Raw genomic sequence first — 20,649 nt, 5'->3', positions numbered from 1 at the left:
CCAGTAACCAAGTTGGTGATCATTTTGGTTGTTGTAGGTTGTCCAAATCTTTCAACTTTGGTCTGCATTAGGAGAGATGAGAACAAGATGATTCGATTGGCACATATTATGTTCCACTTCCACCTAATTGATCATGAAATTAGGTGATGGCTCTTTATGAGTGGGTAAAAGTTCATGAAGATGTAGGCTAAAAACTCCATGCTGCAAGAGTCATGCCTAATGAATCCACCAACCCTACCACAAGAAAAGCAACCATAGTAAGCTTGCTTTGTTAGACTTTTGATTCAAACCTCACCTTACCATCTTTCAAGACCACATGGCTGATCATAAAGAGGCCAGCACCATATTTCCATTGGGTTCAGATTGTCTCATTCACGTGGCTGTTCATGACATTAACCATTGGATTATGTCTCGAACAACTCTCAAAGTACTCCAAACTCTCTTTTTCATCCGTCTGCATAGGTCTCATATTGGCTATTGCACAATCCAATAGTGCATATTGTGTGAAAAAAGATGAATAATTCTTTTCCGAGAAAGATGCAACCTGAACCCATCTCCACTAGGTGGAAAGCAGTGAGAGATTGCATCAACGGTGGTTCTCATGTTTCCCCCATTAAGATGTCACAACAAGAGGGTCATCTAGCGCTTTAAGTTTCACAAAGGGAGCATATATAGGACACAGTTTGGTAACCGTGGGACTGTTTGGCAACCGTGATCTGGTGGATCCTATGAAAAGAGAGCGAAGTTCGGTTTTTTTAGTTCGAAGCATGCTCCATGGCTGAGGTGTTTCAACGTAGCACGATGCTGGTAAAACGACGGGCCTCCTGCTACGAGGGCAGAGTCGTCAAATCAAACTCCCACTACCTGTTGGTTTGGGTCCCAAACATCATGCATCAAAGTCTTCCCTCTCCCCGGACCACAGAGGTGGACACGTCGCTTGATGGGTTTGGGTACGGGACGTTTAAAATTCCGCCCAACTCAGTACCGTGGCCCCCGACGACCTTCGTGTTGCTATCTTGCACGTACATGCCAACTTGACACTAAAAAAAAAAAAAAAAAAAAAAAAAAAAAAAAAAAAAAAAAAAGAAAGAAAGAAAAAAGAAGAAGAAGAAGAAGAAGTCATTAACGACTTTGTTTTACCGACGCTTTTGGTAAGCGTCGTCAGATTACGCTGACCTACCGATATTTTTAAAAAGCGTCGTAAACTTTGTGCGTGTCAACGCCGACGCTTTTAGCAAAAGCGTCATTAAATAAATAAAATACCGACGTATTTTAACGACGCTAAAAAGTATCGGTAGGTTCGTTTAATACCACCCTCCTCCCGTGCCCTAATCTATCTACCGCCGCCCCTTTATTTTCCATCCGTTCCTCCGCCGACCCCGGCCCATCTCCGCCACCGGCACCGCACCCGCCGTCCACGCGCACCCGCCGTCCACGCCTCACCTCCGTCCGCAGCTCCCCTCTGCTGCCGCGTCCGTCGACGCCGCGCCCGCACGGTCCAAGCCATACGCCGTTCGCCACCCGACCGGCCCTCCTCCTCCTCCTTCCCTTGTTCGGCTGCTCCAAGCTTCCCACCATCCCACTTCGCCATTCGGCCATCCCAAATCGAAGGGAAACAAAGCCTGCTCGGTCGCTCCACAGAAATTTTGAAAGGTAAAATGTTTTCCCCATTTCACTTGTTTTTCTTTTCATTCATTCTTCTTTTCAAAATTTCCACAGAAATTTTGAGTTGTTTAATTTCATGTTACAGTGTTTATGGGTCTGTCATCCACATTCCTCATTTTGGTGCTGTATTTAGGTCTGTTGTGTCAATCTATTGCTCTGAGGGAGGAGTTTTTTTTGTTTCTGATACATTTGGCAATATGAAGTTGCCATCTTTTTAACCTAAAAAAAAAAAAAAAACATAAAACCTTGGCCATCATCCATGCTTCCCTATTTGGCCGCCCCAAGCCTCCCACGGTCCCACCCGATTGAGACTCCTCAGAACGGAAAGAAACAGGGGAAGCACCAGGGGAAAATGTAGGAAAGATCAGCTAAAACGAAGAAAGGAAAAAATTAAAAGGTAAGACTTTTCCCACCTAGTTTGATCATTTTTTTTTGTTATCGCTTCATTTTCTTTTTATTTTTTTCTCTTGTTTGGAGATTTGTGGGAAGGAGAGCACTGAGGGAGATCGGATGGGTTTCTTAGGTCCCGATTGGGGTTTTCTCATATGGGATTTTGTGCGAGCTGCAGCGGTGTGAGTTGGTCCCCTGAGGTTCCAAGAGCTTAATCTCAGTAGAAGCATGATATTTTATAGGATTTGAAAATTTTTTATTGAAAAAATTCTTCTTTAATTACAAAATATGTTTTTTACCTGCATGTCAATCATTCACATTAACGTGACACGGAGCAATAACTATTGAATAAGCATTTGTTTTTGTTAACCAAAATAAATACACTAATTATTGTTAACTTATAATTTTGTAGAGGCCAACTTACTGTTCCTCGAGTCTCGGGTGGGTGTGGGATTTTCTTACTCAAACACAACAAGACTTTGATATTCTTGGAGATTCCTTTACAGGTAGCTATGTAAACTATGCTTGTTCAAATACCCACTTTAGCTCTTCTTATGCTGCATGCATCCAAGAATGAATACAACTATTCATGCATGCCTAAGTTTGTTAGTTCGATTTACATATTTCTTACAAGTTTTTCATGCTTCTTTTATTGAATTTGAAGGGTTTCGTGAAAATTAATATATCTAGGAACATTTAGCATCTTTTTTCACAAAACAAAAAAAAAAAAAAAAATCATCAAATGAAAAAAGTAGTCTAGAGAAATGAAGAGCGGTGTAGTTACACTTAGATGTTGGAGATTGCACTGAGAAGTTTGCACAGGTTGAAGGTGAAAGTAAGCATTGCAGCGAGATGACGTGTTCATGCAAATTAGTTTATGGTGACCTTCAAATCAAAATAGAAAACAAAACCAAAAGAAAAGAAAAAGACGGAAGCAAAAGCATAAAGGAAACGTGTGCATCTCTTCTTGGTACCACCTACGAAGGACTCAAATCTTCAACTTTTCTGCCTTTCTATAAAATATAAATAATATGATATCAAAATTACTAAAATAGACAGGTCAGATAATTTGTTAGCCAAAAGCTCCTAATTTGACCAAATAGTAGCCCTCTTTCATTAGGATCTTTTTTTTTTCTTTTTTTTTTGGTACACTCAAAGACAGCTCAGACTTAAATTCTTACAAAATCAGCATTTGCCATTACCGGTCCGTTAAGTTTTGATGGTAGAACGCCTACTTGCTTCCAACACATATTTTTATGAACGACGGTTGATGCTACAGAATTGATTGTCCGATCATGTTCTTTGAAAATGTGAGTTATTTTGAACATCCAGTAGCCCGCTTCATCTACATAATATCTTTTAAGGCAGTGGTTGGAAAGATTCTTTTTTGATTTCAAAACCAAATAGTGAAACTGTAAGATGGAAACTATTTTGCCTGAATTTGACATCCAATGGTGTTCTAACAAATCAAATATCAAAATTTGTGCTACATTGTGCTTTTTTTTACAATTGGATGTTTCATGAACTAAGCCTGTCCACAGAAAAATAAAAAATCAAATATCAAATGATGGTTGGTTCATATGTACTTGTGGAGCGAATGTATAAGTCATGATCATCTTCATCCACACCACTCCTAAATTATCAAATATGGTAAACATGTATAGCATAAAATAAATGATATAGAGCTAGATCAATTTATAACCACACCCTCTTAGTATCTCTCTATGAGGTTCACCCGAAAATATATAGTACAATTAATTAAGGTTGTGATACATGGTTGATGAATGGATAATTTCATAGTTTCATGAATCCTGATTGATTGCTTATCTGACATGTGGCGCTCGTTATGTGGCTGGACCCTGATATCGTGTGGCCTACGTTATCCTTATCTTCGTGACTGATGAAGACTAAGCATCTGGATTAAGCTGGGCCAAGTTTCTTTGTCCACTACTCCCCAAGTTAATATCAGGTATTAAATCAAGTTAATTATGAATTAATTTTAAAAAAAAATTACATTGCATCGAAACATAGACCCGTCTTTTGATTAATGTACATATTCTATTATATCCGTACATTTATTTATTTTTGTACGGATAAAAGAATTATGTACATTGATCAATTGATTGTCTAGTATAGATAGTTTGGAAAATGTGAGTAATTCTATAGGTCATTACCATAATCAAATGGTATGCTGAGGGTTCGAAAAAAATTTCGGATGGTATTTTCCTTTTGTTCTTCCTATACGGAAGAACTAAGGAGAAATGCTGCCGAAATTTTTTTCGGCTCTTGTTGCATATCATTTGATTTTTGTAATTGACCTATAGAATTAATGCATTTTCTGAATGGGATAGGACCTTCTTTACCTATTAGTTGATGATAGCAAGCATTTACTATGTAAACTTTATCTAGCTGTTATTTTTTTGGATTTTATGAAATGACTGATATTTTTTACTCATTGCATTAATATAGATTGTATAATTTTTTTTATTTTTAGATAAATTGCAAGTTCAGTCAGTTTTATCCTACAATGGACAAAAGTTGGATAAATAAACCAAGGAATAGTAAAGAATATTTAGATGGAGTTCATGACTTCATTAAATTTGGTATGGAGAAAAGTAGTTTGAATGGAAAGATTTTATGTCCATGTCGGAAATGTGTAAATAGTTCTTCTTTAGATCCATAAAATGTTGAAGAACATTTGGTATGGAATGATTTTTTAAGAGGTTATACCGACTGAATTTTTCATAAAGAATCTATATTGCCATCATCATGTAACCAACCCCTGACTCATTTTGGATCCACTAGCCTAGAAGACAATTCTGCAAGAGATGATGATATAAGGGGTTTGATCACAGATGCTTTTGGATTTGATGTTCAAAATTTAGGAGAATCCAGTAGTATACAAGAAACAGTTGGGATGTTTGATGGATGTACGCATACGGAACGTATGCATGTTGAGGAGCCCATACATACATCTAATGATGAGACAGCTCGTTATCACACCTTAATGAAAGATGCAGATGAAGAATTATATCCGGGTTGTACAAAATTTTCTAAGATTTCTTTTCTTGTACATTTATTTCATATAAAATATTTGAATGGATGGTCTGGAAAGAGTTTTACCATGCTGCTCAAGTTATTAAAGGATGCATTTTCAGAAAGCACTCATTTACCACCATCGTATTATGAAGCCAAGAAAGTAGTAAAGGAATTGGATCTTGGATACGAAAAGATTCATAGTTGTCCGAAAGATTGTATGTTATATCGGGGTGAAAATACTAATCAAGAGTCATGCAATGTATGTGGATCTTCAAGATGGATAACACAAAAAGAAGATCGAGATGATGTACTGAATGAATTGGATGCAACGCGGAGTAAAAAGAAACTGGCCAAGGTATTGCGTTACTTTCCTCTTATACCTAGATTGAAAAGGATTTATGCATCATCAAAAACAGCTTCATCAATGAGATGGCATCATGAAGGACGTACAAAGGATGGAATATTGAGACATCCAGCAGATAGTCTTCAATGGAAAGCATTTGATGATAGGCATCCTGATTTTGCCTCTGATGTTCGCAGTGTTAGGTTTGGCTTAGCTTCTGATGGCTTCAATCCATTTCGGACCCTGAGTTCTACCTACAGCACTTGGCCAGTCGTTTTGATACCTTACAATTTGCCACCGTGGATGTGCATGAAACAATCATCACTTATCTTGTTAATGGTTATTCCAGGAGATAAGGGTCTAGGCAATGATATTGATATTTTTCTACAGCCTTTGATAGAGGAATTGAAACAGTTGTGGGAGGGTGTTGATGCATTTGATGCTTCCAACGGCCAAACATTTAAACTACGGACAGCTTTGTTATGGACTATTAATGATTTTCCAGCATATGCCAATTTATCTGGCTGGAGTACAAAGGGACGGGTCGCATGTCCTTGTTGTGGAGATTCAACACATTCAATTTGGTTAAAACATGGAGGTAAATTTTGTTACATGGGACATCATCGATGGTTGGAAGCAAATCATCCGTTTCGATTTCAGAAAGATTTGTTTGATGGTACTATAGAATTGGGATGTGCCCCTATTCCACCTTCTGGAACTGATGTTCATAGACAAATGGATGGCATGAATTACAGCTATGGTAAGCACTCAAAGTCCTCTAAAAAAAGAGGAAGGGATGATGTTGAAAGCTCAGTGCACGAAGGGTTACCAGAGGAAGTCAGTATCAGTACTATAGATGCAGAGGTGTTTCAAGATCCAGACAATTATTTCGAGGATGAAAATGAGGAAGACACACAGATAGCATCTACACAACAGCCAAGTAAACATTTATGAAAAAAATGAAGTATCTTTTTTGACTTACCTTATTGGAAACATAATCTTATTCGGCACAATCTTGATGTCATGCATATAGAGAAGAATGTTTGCGATAATTTACTTAGAACATTTTTAAACCTTGATGGAAAGAGCAAAGATAACATGAAGGCACGTCTTGATTTAAAAGAAATGGGTATCCGACAGGAACTTCATCCTAAAATGCTTGCTAATGATAGAATTTATGTGCCTCCTGCATGTTACACAATGTCTGCTCAAGAAAAGGATAATTTTTTGGGAGTTTTGAAAAGTATCAAAGTACCCGATGGATATGCATCAAATATTTCACGATGTGTGCATCTAAAGGATCGAAAACTTTCAAATCTTAAAAGTCATGATGGTCACATATTGATGCAAGATATTTTTCCAATAGCTTTAAGATCGTCATTGTCGAAACAAGTTGTTACAATTGTACTTCGATTATCGTCATTCTTTAAGGCATTATGTTCCAAAGTTATTGATCCTCGGGAACTTGATCAGTTAGAATCCGATATTGCAATTACACTTTGCCAGATGGAAAAGATTTTTCCTTCTGGATTTTTCACTATTATGGTACATCTGCTCATTCACCTAGCTTCAGAAGTTAAAGTTGGTGGACCGGTACATTATAGATGGATGTATCCTATTGAGAGGTATTATTACAAACCTTAAATCTTTTGATAATTTTATTAGAAACAACAGCATACTGATATTTTAATAAATATTTAATTCTTGAAGGTATCTTGTGCGTCTTAAAGATTATGTGCGAAATAGAGCCTATCCCGAAGGCTCGATTGCTGAAGCATATATTGCGGATGAATGTTTGACATTTTGTTCAAGATATCTTCAAGGTGTAGAGACTATTTTTAGTCGACCTCAACGGCATAATGACTTTGTGGAGAATGCAGAACTGTATAAGTTCTTAACTGCTGGAAAATTCTTGGGAAGAGGTGAAAGTATTGTACTTGATCAAAAATCCTTAGCACAAGCACATCGTTATGTGTTATTTCATAGTGACATAATATCTGACCATCGCAGGTTAGTATATTTAAGGAATGACATCAAAATTTAAATTTTATATTAGATATAATGTTCTAAATGATATATTTATATTTTATGCAGTGAATTTTTAATTTATCAGAGACGAGCCAATCATAACATTCGTCCTAATGCAAGGATTGAACAGCGATGGTTGGTCGAGTTATTCCCTATGTGGCTTTCGAATCAGGTGTGATTTATATTTAATTATGGGATATATTAATTTTTGATATATATTTAATATCAGATAACTCAACTGCACTTCGTCATATCATTTTTTGTTAGGTATCAAAGATGATGGAGATAAATAATTCAGATAAACTAATAGCTCTTGCTCGAGGACCTAACAAGATTGTGAATAGATATAATGGTTTCATAATTAATGGCTTTAAATTTTATACTAGAGAATGGGAGAAATTTAGAAAAATACAGAATAGCGGTGTTATAGTGGAAGCGGATGGAAAATCCTATTATGGTGCACTTAAAGATATCTATGAGTTGGATTATTATGAAAAATTTAAAGTAGTACTGTTTAGATGTGATTGGATAGACATAAACTCACCAAGGGGTTTGAAACAAGATGCAAATGGATTTACACTTGTAAATTTTTCAAGGTTGATACACACTGGTGTGTTATTGAAGGATGACCCATTCATTTTTTCATCTCAAGCTCGTCAAGTTTTTTATGTACAAGACGCAAAAGATAAAGATTGGTTTACTGTCATCAAAACAAAACCTAGAGACTTATATGATATGGGAAACCAAGTGGAGGATGATGACGATGACACTTATACACAATGTATGCCCTACAATATTGTGCCAGCTGATGATTTAAATGCTACGACGACGTTGGTTAGAACAGAATTCGAAGAAAACACTACTGCTTGATTGTTACTGGTAATAATTATTTATGATATATATATTTTGCATTAATTATTGTGTTATTTTACTCCATATATTAACTGATTCTACCTTTTATTTATATAAATGCTAGGTGACATCATGCGTCGCAGGGGACGATATGCTGGTGTGCAGTTCCAGTTTTCACAGACAGAGGCCGGTACGTCTTCTTCAGCACAGCAGCCTGAGGCCAGTTCAGCTGCACAGCATTCTGAGTCCTGTCCTTCATCATCAGCACAGCACGATCCTCCTGTTCATCAGCCAGATGATGAGATACACGTGCAGGGTATATATTGTCTTTCATATAATTTTTTTTTATTTCATTTTATGTATATTTGTGATATAGTTACTTTTATGTATTTTTTGCAGACGGATCCGGGAGAGTACGCCCCAGACGCGGACCCACAGTAGTACGAGATGTATGGCAGATGCGTGAGGGCTAGAGGATTGTTGTGGAGTGCAATCAGCTAGGTCAGCCAATTAAGAAAGCTGCCTGCTTATTGACTTTATTTTTGGGGACTGTTGCTCGGAGGCCTCAGCTATGTCCGTTGGGCTATGCAAAATGGAATGACATGCTTCCAACGTACAAAATTGAGCTCCTCCAAGTTATAGAGGTAATGAATTGATGTTTATACTGTATATTAATTGTTAATCATTTATATAATTTATTTCATTTAACTTTTTTTTTTATAGAGCAAGTTTGTTCTCCCTCCATCCACTCATGATTTTGTAATGAAGTCTCTCAACCGCAAATGGAAAGAATATAGAGCACAATTGAAGAAGGACTATATGAGACAGGGTATGACAGAGGAGGAGGTTGCTAGGAATTATCCTCCTGATGTACCCCCTCATCAGTGGATGGAGTTGGTTCATTATTGGTTCTCCGAGAGGGCACAGGTATATTATCTGTTTATTATCTTTTTTTCCTAAATATTTTATAAAAATATTGATTTTTATTTTATATTATATATATAACAAGTTCTTTACTTTATTTTACAGACTTATTCTGTTATTGATAGAGCTGCACGAGCAGCTCAGTCTGTTCCTCATACATCGGGGTCGAAGAGTTATGCACGACTCCGACAGGAGTTTGTATGTTCCTTAAACTTTCATAATTAACTTTTAATTTTTATGTTGAAATATTTATATAACTAATATCATTATGTATCATGGACCATGTCTGTATCATGATACTCATATATTTTTTTAAATTATTATAACTGTTTGCTTAAAATTGAAATTATTTGTGTAGGAGGATGAGCATGGGAGGGAACCCGGATAAGTGGAGTTTTACCGGATGACTCATACTCATCAGGATGGTACTTTTGTTCGAGATGAGTCGAGAGATTTATATGTACGGCATTATTAATATTATATTTTTTGCAATGATTTAAATTTAATTTTGTTAGCTATTAATGTATAACTCTTGTTTTCAAAAAAAATACAGGAGAGGGCTACATCTCTCATTGCGGAGCGTGACGACGAGTCCGCAGCATCTACGCAGCAGAGCCGTATCGAGGCCGAGGTGTTCACAGAGTTAATGGGACCAGAGCGCTACGGCCGAGTGAGGGGTTATGGAGTAGGAGTCACCCCCACTCAGTTATCTGAGGTTAGTAGATATACGCAGCATGCTGCAGCAGATGCTCAGGATTCACGCGTTCGCAGACTCGAGGCGGAGATACAGGAGATTAGACAGAGTCGTGCCGCTGAGATGGAGGAGATGCGACAGAGCCGTGCCGAGATGCAGGCCATGAGGGGACAGATTGATCGCCTTACATCTTTATTAGAGATGTATGGTTCATCTCAGGTAAACACATAATATTAAATATATATTTTTGTATTAATTTAATGATTTATATATTTTTATTTATAGATATGCAAATCATGCTTTTGATATGTTTCTTGTAGGCTCCTGGCACATCAGGCACCCGTCGAGATAGCGGCACGTCACGTGGAGACAACGACGACCATCCGCCTGCAGATTGATATTATTTTATTTTTATTGTATTTTTATATTTATTTATATTACTCTTGATTGTAATGGATGATTAGTACTTTATTTTATTTATAAAAAATATTGTCTTTTGGTTTGGTTAAATTTTCTATTTAAGTTTGCTTTTGATGTGAATGGTGGTGATGATTGTACAGGTGTGAATGTAAATGTGGTGATTGTACAGGTTTATGTTCGAATAATTGATATAATTTCGTACAGGAATGTATGTATTCTTTTTTTTTTTTTAGATAATACCTGTATTTTTTTTTTCTCTTAAAACCTTTAACGACGCTTATAAGCGTCGTTAAAATTATTTTAACGATGCTTATAAGCGTCGTTAAAGACAAAAAGCCGACGCTTCGAAAAGCGTCTTGGTAGAGTGGATGACGCGGAGTCATTAACTACGCTAAAAAGCGCCGTTAAAATTGCTTTTTGCGACGCTTTAAAGCGTTGTTAAAAATATATTTAACGACGCTTATAAGCGTCGTTAAGACAAGTTTAACGACGCTTTAAAGCGTCGTTAATGTTAATCTTTATGACACTTTAAAGCGTCGTTAAAAAATAACGATGCTTTTAAAAAGCGTCGGCGCTTTTCATCTCCACTCTTACATAGGCGACGCTTTGCCGACGCTTTTGGAAACGTCGTAAAGCGAAATAGCGACGCTTTAAAGCGTCGTAAAATAACATTAATAGCGTCGTTAATGACCATTTTTCCTGTAGTGTGAATAATAAAAGCCGGGTGATCCAATCCTCTCGATTTCATCAAAAAAAAAAAATAAATAAATAAAGTGATCCTCTTGAGCTAGGGCCTGTGGAAGAAGTGAAGGCCCCAACCTCAACCCATCAAATCTCTTCCATCTTTGACAGCAGTTATTAACACTGTTTTGTATGTTGTCCTTGTTTTTGCACAACAACCCCACTTGCCCGACCCATTACCAACCAGATATATGAGAGTTGCCCCGTCTTTGAGGATGTCAAGGAGTAAATACTTGATCTAAAATCCAAACTAATCCGATAATTCTTTTACAAAAATGTCATTTTGCAAGGAACTCTTTGACATCTAGTTCACCATCCATTATCCTAAACCTTCTACTTTAGTACTATTTTAGTGTAATGATTATCTCTTCAGATCTGTAATCATATCCTATTAGTCTTGTCTTATAAATTCTCAGAGTAGGTTTTAAACCCATCCGTTTTCACCCTTAAATATTATCATTTTTCCTTTTCCTTTTTTTTTTTTTTTTTGAGAACAAAAATCTTATGATTTTTCATTTCCTCCATCCTCCCTTGTTGGGTTCTACTTTCACCCTCTTTCTTCTACAACTGTGAGCACATTCTCTTTAAACCTGAGCCTCCCCCTCTTTCAAAGGAACCCAAGTTTTGGTATCAATTAGTCCTTTTTTTGGATGGTTACAGTAACTTTGTGGCTCCTAATTAGTTCTTTTTTTGGATGGTTACAGTAACTTTGTGGCTCCTAATTTGATCATAATTCTTTGGCCGTCAATATCACACAACAGAACCTATATTATATTGCTATCATTTGATGTGTCCCTTATAAGAATGAAAATATGCACTCCACCAGCTTTTTCCCATAGATGCTGTATCTTCTTTCTGTTGCCATTTCTTTTAAAGGTCTTTCTTACATAGAACTGAGCTACTCTGAGATGGCCTCATATTATTGTTGTGTCCTTAAAATCTTAGTATGATGTAATTTGTATGCGATACACATGGTCTACTATCATAAGTATGATGTTACTCCTCCAATGATTCATGTGTCCATACTTCTTGTATCAAATTATAATGGTGGAATAGGTTAAGTTTATAATTTTCATTTAAATATAAAGAATCAATAAAATTAGTTACTAATTAGAATATATAGAGACTATTTCATCTTTTGATAAATAAATTAGGTCCTACACAAGAGAGAATTATGGTGGAATTGGGCAGAGAAAAAGGAACTAATTTGTCAAAATCTCTGTACGTAAGGAAGAAGCTCATAAGATAGTGATCTTAGAAATTAGATTAGCTTAAGATCAAATTGGTGACCTGAAAGGAGGGTCCTAACCCGATATTGGCTCGGGTCAAGTATGGTGGAAGTGATTGTATGTTGTTGTTCTCATTGGGCCACAAAAACCCCACCTGCCCAACCCATTACCAACCTTATACATACGAGTTGCATGATACTAAGGGCCGTCATTGCCCCGTCTTTGGTTGTGTAAATACTGAACCAAATATGAATATGTCAAGGATTAAATATTTGATCTAAAATCCAAACTAATCCAACAATTCTTAGTTTCTAGGCAAGGATTATATATGGCACCAGTTATGTAAGGTGTTTATGTAAGCCATTTGTTTATGTATATAAGAGATATGTGGTCTTGACAAATAAGTCTTCCGGAGCACTTGGGTGGAAAAGGGATGTAAGTCGTTCTTCCTTCGGTAGGCAGTGAAGGCTTGGAGACATACAGTGTGCTTCAATAATATAAAGCTGATTTGACTAGAGAATGAGCATAGCAAGGTTCTCAGATCATACTGATTTAGTTAGGCTAAGAACTTATTGGGTGTCGAGGCTTTATATTCATAATTGATCCTTTCTCTAATAATAACTTTATGCTTTTTTGAGTCTAGTGAATGTAGTATATATCTAGAGGTGATGATGAATTCAAGTTCGGCAATTAATTTTTCTTTGGTTCACCTTTTGTGCATGTTCTTAGCGCTATAAAAGCTTAACCTTTTAAGATCTAAGGTTTAATTAACGTCTCGGCTGCCACAATAGTTGGTGTAATTTATCTCGGAGCAGATTCCTGGAACAAGCTGGTCACATGATATATCGGTGGCAACCCCGCAAGTTTTGATCACGTGGGCGGCGACAGTCTGATCGACAGATGACGTCGACATGATTTGGTGAGCCCATATCATGATATAGTTGCGCCCTATGGCATCAACTTTCCGTTATTACTTTTATCTAATTAAATAATAGTTAAAAGACGGCGTAATAATATCTATTCTTTTTTCTCTCTCCCTGTAGCTTCTCCTTACGCACTACTCCCGTTGTCACTGAAAAATTACTACCCTTAGAAGCCTCTTAAGTTCTCCCATAATTGTGGGTTGGTTCCGGTCGCATTCCCCAGTCTTTTCTGTCGGTCGCTCACGTTATAAAGAAGGCTACCCCCGCCATGCACTCCTCGCTATCTGCCCTCGAAGCCAAACTTCCAGAGTTAGGATCTGGCTTCAATCTAGCAATGGCGGAAAAGAAGGAGAAGGTTGGAAGTTCTTCTAAAGCTTATTGATAGAATCTTCTCTATGCAATTATCAAAGGCTTATGATGATTTAACTCATTTCTCTTATGGATCTCGTAATTAATATCATGATCTTTTTCCTAAAGCTTACAGTTATATCTTAATGATAGAAAGAAGCTTTAATTAACGAAGCTCTCCTCTCTCCAAAATCATTTATTGCATCTTCTCTATGTAATTTTCAAGCTTTCCCTTTTCTTTTCTTTTCTTTTCTTTTTTTGTCCCTACTCTCTCTCTCTCTCTCTCTATATCTATCTACCTATCTGTCTGTCTAACTAATAGCTGGTCAAATGCTTCCTAGAAAAGCAGATAGATACATCTTTGCCACCTTCTTTCTTTCTTTCTTTATTTTCCTTTTTCTTATTCTTTTAATACTCATGACAACGGCATCATCATTTGTGTTGCAGATTTATTTTCACATACTCCTCAACTAGGGTGCTTCATATTATTTTCACATTCACTAAATAAGTTGTATCACAGATCTCCAAGATAGTCATAACGGTTGACCTAAGCTGCCGTTGTTGCTACAAAAAGATTCAAAAGGTTCTATGCAAGCTACAAGGTACGTAATTAGATCTCCCGGCACTTCACTTCATTCTAATCCAATATTTTAGCCACTAATATTCTACCAATTAATCATCCGATTTTCCCCCCATGATTTCCATCAATAAAGAACAAGGACAGAACATAACAAATATCTCCCATGACAAGAAGAAGAATACGGTCACAGTCTCTGGCCCATTCGATCCCCATAAGCTCTCCAAGAAGCTCTGGTGCAAGGCCTGCAAGGTGATCAAAAGCATCGATATTGTACCTGACAAACCAAAAGAAACATCAACACCACCACCACCTCCCAAGAAACCCTGCGAGGTGATCAACAACATAGAAATTGTAGTATGTGACCCTCCTAAATGCCCCATTCCACCACCGGTCTGCCCAAATTGTTGTTGCAAGCCTCCTAAATGCACCTGTCCGCCGCCAGAACACAAACCTTGTTACCCAAAGAAAAAACCCGTACCGTGTCCACCACCGGTTTGCCCAGATTGTTGCTGCAAGCCTCCTAAATGCACCTGTCCGCCGCCAGAGCACAAATCCTGTTCCCCGAAGGAAAAATCCGTACCGTGTCCACCACCGATCTGCCCAGATTGTTGCTGCAAGCCTGCTAAATGCACCTGTCCGCCACCAGAACCCAAACCCTGTTCCCCAAAACCAACATGCATACCGTGTCCACCACCGATCTGCCCAGATTGCTGCTACAAGCCATGCTACATGGATTGCCATGGAGGGTGCCGAAGTTGCTCATGTGGAAAGGCCGGTGGATGTGGGGTTTGTGGTCGATCAATCTGTTGTGGAACCTGTCATGGGGTTACGGTCCAGCAATCTGTCGTGATTTGCGAGTATTCACCAGCGCCATGTACCATGATGTGATCATATTTGTGTTTCTGTGTTTTTCTTTTGTCAAAAATAATAAGAATAAATTAAGGTGAATGATGTTAGATCTGTGGGAGAGTACGTAATGAGAGAATAAAATGTTATTTTGGTGTATTTGTGCTTTTGAAGATTGTATGAGAGGGTTTTATTCTTGGTAATGTGAAGTTTTTTCTTAGTATTTTGCTCCAAAATCAATAAATAAGCACGTTTGCTATTGTATGTTTCGCATGAAAGGTGTATGTATTCATCTTCCTTCGTACAAATCGACCGTTTGATTACCCGATGCACAGATCTCATGGCATGTCAAACTCCATCATTCATCCGCCTACACGGATCTCATAGCAACCACTACTGGATAATTCATGAAGGTGGATTCGCGTGAAGGATGACGAATCCTTCCTCCCCTTTGAAGATACAGCTCTAATCCATCGAAGTTTGGAGTAGTCTGTTCTGGACTCTGATACCCATGGAGTGGGTGAGAATGGGCGGTGGAGAGTGGCTTGGATCCCTGTGACACCCGGTCCATTGGGCCTTTAACCCAAAAGCCCCCAAAAAAAAAAAAAAAATTAAAGAAGACTCCCTGTGGGAGTCTTTTTCCACCATCGATGACTCCTAATCGGAGTTGGAAAGGCCACCGGGGAGGAGTCAAACTCCTCCCCTCTGGCTCTATTTAAGGGGAGACCCTTCTCCCTTTCTCCCATCGTGAAAATTCAGAGCGAAACGGCGAAGATCGTCAGAAATTGTCCGTGAAAATCATCACCGTGCTCGTCGTGATTCCTCGCCAGAACTCGAGATAAGCATATGATTCTCTTCCTCTCTTCTCTCCCTTCCTTCCCATGCTGGTGTGCACGTTCGTCGGGGACCGGAGTCGTCGGATTTTATCGTGGGAGAGGTTTCGGTTTTTTCTGGTTTTCGGGCGTCGGTGGTCGTTGCCGGCCACCGGTTGGGTTCCTTCGGATGGCAGGTCGCTCTCCTCCTACCGTCGGCCATCCCTGTGCCGGCCGGCCGCTGGTCGGCTAACCAAATGAGGGGGGATCATTCGGTCCCCTGTTTCACCCATGGGAGGCCACGGGAAGAAGAAGTAAAAGAAGGAAGAAAAAGAAAAAAAAAGAAAAGAAAAGAAAAAGGAAAAGAAAAGAAAAGAAAAAAATAAATATGAGATAAAGTTTTTCTCTCTCTCCCTTCACCCTGATCCATTGCTTTCTCTCTCTAGAGTTGGACTTTCTCTCTCTATTTTTTCTGTCTAGAATTTTCTCTCTCTAGATTGTTTCTCTTTCTTGATGGATTTCTCTCTCCAAAGTTATTCTTCTAAGATTAGCATAGTGAAATGCTTCATTTTGATGATTTTGATTGAGTTTAGTGAAGAGTCCGATCCCAAGTGAGATTTTGATTTAGAATTTGTTTAGATTTAATTTTGAATTAAAATTAATACAAAAATATAATTTTGAATAATAGGCACTGAAGAATCTCCTAGAGATTAATCGATCTATTCGTTCGGTGGCCTGTGAAAGGTAAGTAATGAATCATCTTTTCGAGATATTTCATATTTATTCTGAAGATTAAATAATTATTCTTTAAAATCATGCATGATATATGAAATTATGTTTTGAACGAAAAGTGATTTTGAAATACTATGATTTATTGATTATGCATATGTTCAGTAAAAATTATGATGTGTTATGATACAAAAATATTTTGATACAGATCGAATTTATGCTCTCAACCTAACTATGTTTCAGTGGGTCCCGCCAATGAGGATTATACGTTGGTACTCAGTGGACCCTGCCAGTGGGGGTTGTGCGCTGGTATTTAGTGGACCCTACCAGTGGAGGTTGTGCGTTGGTATTTGTGGACCCTGCCAGTGGAGGTTGTGCGCTGGTATTCAATGGATCCTGTCAATAGGGGTTAAACATTGGTCATAGTCGAGGCTGTTGAGTTACGAGTGTTTTAATTCGAATCAAATTTATGATTATATTATATGTGAATATTTGAAAAGATTAGATTTACATTGAATTAGCATGAAATATATTTTTATGTTTATTCATAGAATTATTCTTGAAAATTATATAAATATTTGAAATATCTAGTTGAGATATTTGTTACTTACTGGACTGTCTAGCTCATTTTTTTTTATTTTTCAGATTCAGATAATTAATTTCGAGCGTGAAAAATAATATTGGAACAGAGCTTTTAAAGATAAGATTTGACATTGTCAACTTAATTGAACTTAGATCTATTATTTATTTTTAGTAAAATTTTATTGGATGTAAGATATTTGATTTAATTACTTGAAATAAAATTGAATAATAATTATTTGAATTTATTCCACTGTGATGCATTGATATCATGATGAGATGCCTTGCATGTTTATGGAGAGAGTTCTTCATAAGTATGCGGCGGTTGCCACGACCTCTTGCTCGCGATCTCGGACCGGGGGCGTGACAATTAATATAGTATCAGAGCATAAGTGGATAAATTATGACACATAGAATTAGACAGAGTATGAGTGTAGATGGGTAGACATTAGAAATATTGGAACGTTAAAGTATGAGCATCATAATAAACCCATCCTAACAAATAGATAAATGAATACAAAGGTTATTATGCCTCTTTGTAGAATAACAAGAACTACTTAAGGGATCGCAAGAGAGGCATCACAACCATGGGATGGTAGCACTCCCCATCTGATCAGTGGCACCCCTCAGGAGGAGGGAGTCGTAGATCCTAATGGGAGTACTTCGAGAGCACGCAAGGAACCAGATATGACTCAGTTAATGCAGACCCTAATCGAAATGGTACAAATGCAATAACAAATACAGCAGCAAATGTTTGAACAACAGCAGATACAACGAGATGCACAACAACATCAGCATCCACCACCACAACATAGAGAGCAACCAGTACAACAGAACAATATTTCAGAATTTAGAAAGCTTGCTCCTCCAGCTTTCAAGGGGACTACTGAATCTTTGGAGGCTAATAACTGGATAATGGAGATGGAAAAGGCCTTCACTGTCCAAGAGTGTCGTGATGAAGAAAAGATTCGATATACAGCTTATTTACTACAAGAAAAAATATACAACTGGTGTTAGCGACTACAGCATAAGTATGAACAAGACGGTGAAATACTTACCTGGGAGAGATTTCAGATTGCATTCTATGATCAGTATTTTTCTCGAAGTATAAGGATCTAAAAAGAGCAAGAGTTTATTTATCTGAAGCAAAAGGGTATAAGTGTGACTGAATATGAAGCAAAATTTACAGAGTTAGCAAAATTTATTCCGAGATTAGTGGATGGTGAGCAAGAAAGTGTTCACAAGTTTGAGATGGGACGGAGAACTGAGATTCGAAAACAAGTGGTTCCAGATGAATTGATAACTTATGCAGATGTGGTAAACAAAGTGTTGCTCCTAGATTGATTTTGATGATTACAAAGCAGATTGAAGGGATACAAATATTTTTTATTTGAAAAAAATCTTTATGCTCTTCAGGGGCAAAATCGTAATTTTATCAAAACCCTGATTTGATAGTATCATTTGGTAGAACAAATGATTTATGATCTATTGGTAAAAATTTCATTGTTTTTGGACTTATATTTTTGAAGTTATGAATGTTTTAAGTGCATGAGTCGACTCATGAGTCAACTCATGGCAAAATGAGCTGCTTGGCACGCTAAAATTTTCCTTGGCACGCTGGTTTTTGGCTTGGCACGACCTGTGAGTCGACTCATGAGTCGACCCACAAGGCATGAGTCGACTCATGAGTCGACTTCTGCTGTTTTGGGCCAAAATATCCAGAAACCCAAATCTCTGGTTTTTGCAACAGAGGTCGACTCATGAGTCGACCCCTGAAGCATGAGTCGACTCATGAGTCGACCCCTGCGACGGGAATTGTCCGCAACGGCTAGTTTTTTGCCCGTTTTAGTTGCCTTTAATGCTCACTTCAAATGCTCTAACGGTTCTTTTTCTGCCTAAAATATTTTTCCTTGTTTCTTAAAGCTATAAAAGGTTTCAAAAGGTGAAAAATAAAAAGGGGATCTACAATATACACGAGAGATACAAGGGGATCTACAATATACACGAGAGATACAAGGGGATATACAATACACACAAGAGACATACGAGAGATTTTGAAAGAGAAAAGCAAGAGCGTTCAAAAGGGCATTCAAGAGCATTCAAAGAGAGGGTTTTTCAAGCCAACTTTTCAACCTTGATCAAGAGCTCTTTCAAAGCCTTCAAGAAGCCTTCAATCAAAGCTCACCTATTCCTCAAGCATTCATTCAACTCTTCATCCACCTTGAGAAAATCCAAAAGGGGATTCTTCATTTGAGTAAAGTGCATTTAATGTTATATTCGCTCATTTAAGGAGCTATTCTTGTACTTATTTATGCTCTAAACTGTCTTACTCTTTGTGAGTAATTGTTCTTGTTTTTGGAGGGTTTCCAAAACAAGGGAAGGTTGATCCGAACCTGAAATCAGAGTGTATTGGGTTGGCTTGTACCCGGGAAACAAGTGGACTAGCTTGGGATAGCTAGTGTCGGAGGTTCCGACGTTTGTATTCGGGTTGAATACAAGTATAGTGGATTGGAATTCCCAAGTAGGAGCTTGGGGAGTGGATGTAGGTGCAAGGTTGGCACCGAACCACTATAAATCCTTGTGTTTGTGGTGTGCTTTATTGTTTCTCTTTATTTCTTTATTATATCCTTGCATTCTTGCTTTAGGTAATTAATCTTGAACTAAAGTCTTTCTCCTCATTCATCAAGCTTTTAACAAATACTTTTCACAAGTAATTAGTTAAGCTTAAATTTTTTAAAACCCAATTCACCCCCCCCTCTTGGGTTGCATAGCTGGGCAACACAAAGCACTGATAATTGAAAGATAAGTCAATGCAGAATGCATGGAAAGGGAAAGAAAGCAAAGAAAGAGAGCAAAATCAAATGATACACAAGGGCAAAATAATAAAAATATAAAAAGTTCAGCTAAGGGAGTAATAGATAATAAGACTCAATAGATTGATGGTGAGCGGTGCTCCAGATGTGGCAAAAATCATGCAGACAAGGATTGCCATTGGAATACAGGTGCTAGTTTCAAATGTGGTTATATGGATCATAAAATTGCTAGCTGCCTGCTAAATACTGAAAATCAAGTTGGCCAAAAAACTTATGAAGGACAAAACAAGGGTGGTAGACAGATTTCTAAAATCTAGAGAAGAGTTTATGCTCTTACTCAATAGAACGCACAGGCTTCCATTGCAATGGTGACAGGTAAGAAAAATTTTGAGGATGAAATTTATTTTTAGGAGGGAAGAATGTAACACCCGGTCCATTGGGCCTTAAACCCAAAAGCCCAAAACAAAAAAAAATTGAAGAAGACTCCCTGCGGGAGTCTTCTTCCACCGTCGACGACTCCTAATCGGAGTCGGAAAGGCCATCAAGGAGGAGTCAAACTCCTCCCCTCTAGCTCTATTTAAGGGGGAGACCCTTCTCCCTTCCTTCCATCATGAGAACTCGGAGCGAAACGGCGAAGATCGCCAGAAATCGTCCGTGAAAATCATCACCGTGCTCGCCGCGATTCCTCGTCGGA

The 20,649-nt window shown here is 37.8% G+C and overlaps 1 protein-coding gene and 1 long non-coding RNA gene across 2 annotated transcripts; both read left to right on the top strand.

Moving 5' to 3' along the window:
• Positions 1-3,790: 3,790 nt before the first annotated feature.
• LOC140853445 (uncharacterized) lies at positions 3,791-8,858 on the top strand. The gene is made up of 3 exons (XR_012136502.1): positions 3,791-4,024; positions 8,442-8,633; positions 8,717-8,858. It is a non-coding gene; the product is annotated as an uncharacterized lncRNA (long non-coding RNA).
• Positions 8,859-9,037: 179 nt separating this feature from the next.
• On the top strand, positions 9,038-10,391 carry LOC140853364 (uncharacterized). The gene is made up of 5 exons (XM_073247904.1): positions 9,038-9,244; positions 9,347-9,439; positions 9,600-9,701; positions 9,795-10,154; positions 10,256-10,391. Exons 3-5 carry the CDS (start codon positions 9,645-9,647, stop codon positions 10,331-10,333), a joined length of 495 nt encoding a protein of 164 aa, XP_073104005.1. The 5' UTR covers positions 9,038-9,244; positions 9,347-9,439; positions 9,600-9,644; the 3' UTR covers positions 10,334-10,391.
• The last annotated feature ends 10,258 nt before the right edge of the window (positions 10,392-20,649 follow it).

The sequence above is a fragment of the Elaeis guineensis genome, chromosome 13 (assembly GCF_000442705.2).
Source record: "Elaeis guineensis isolate ETL-2024a chromosome 13, EG11, whole genome shotgun sequence".
Classification (NCBI taxonomy): Eukaryota; Viridiplantae; Streptophyta; class Magnoliopsida; order Arecales; family Arecaceae; genus Elaeis; species Elaeis guineensis.
This window is presented reverse-complemented; position numbering and strand designations above follow the sequence as displayed.

Coding starts and splice junctions, on each gene's coding strand:
- LOC140853364 (XM_073247904.1), top strand. CDS start 9,645: ATGACTCATACTCATCAGGATGGTACTTTTGTTCGAGATGAGTCGAGA. Junction 9,702..9,794: donor ATGAGTCGAGAGATTTATAT/GTACGGCATTAT, acceptor AAAAAAATACAG/GAGAGGGCTACATCTCTCAT. Junction 10,155..10,255: donor AGATGTATGGTTCATCTCAG/GTAAACACATAA, acceptor TGTTTCTTGTAG/GCTCCTGGCACATCAGGCAC.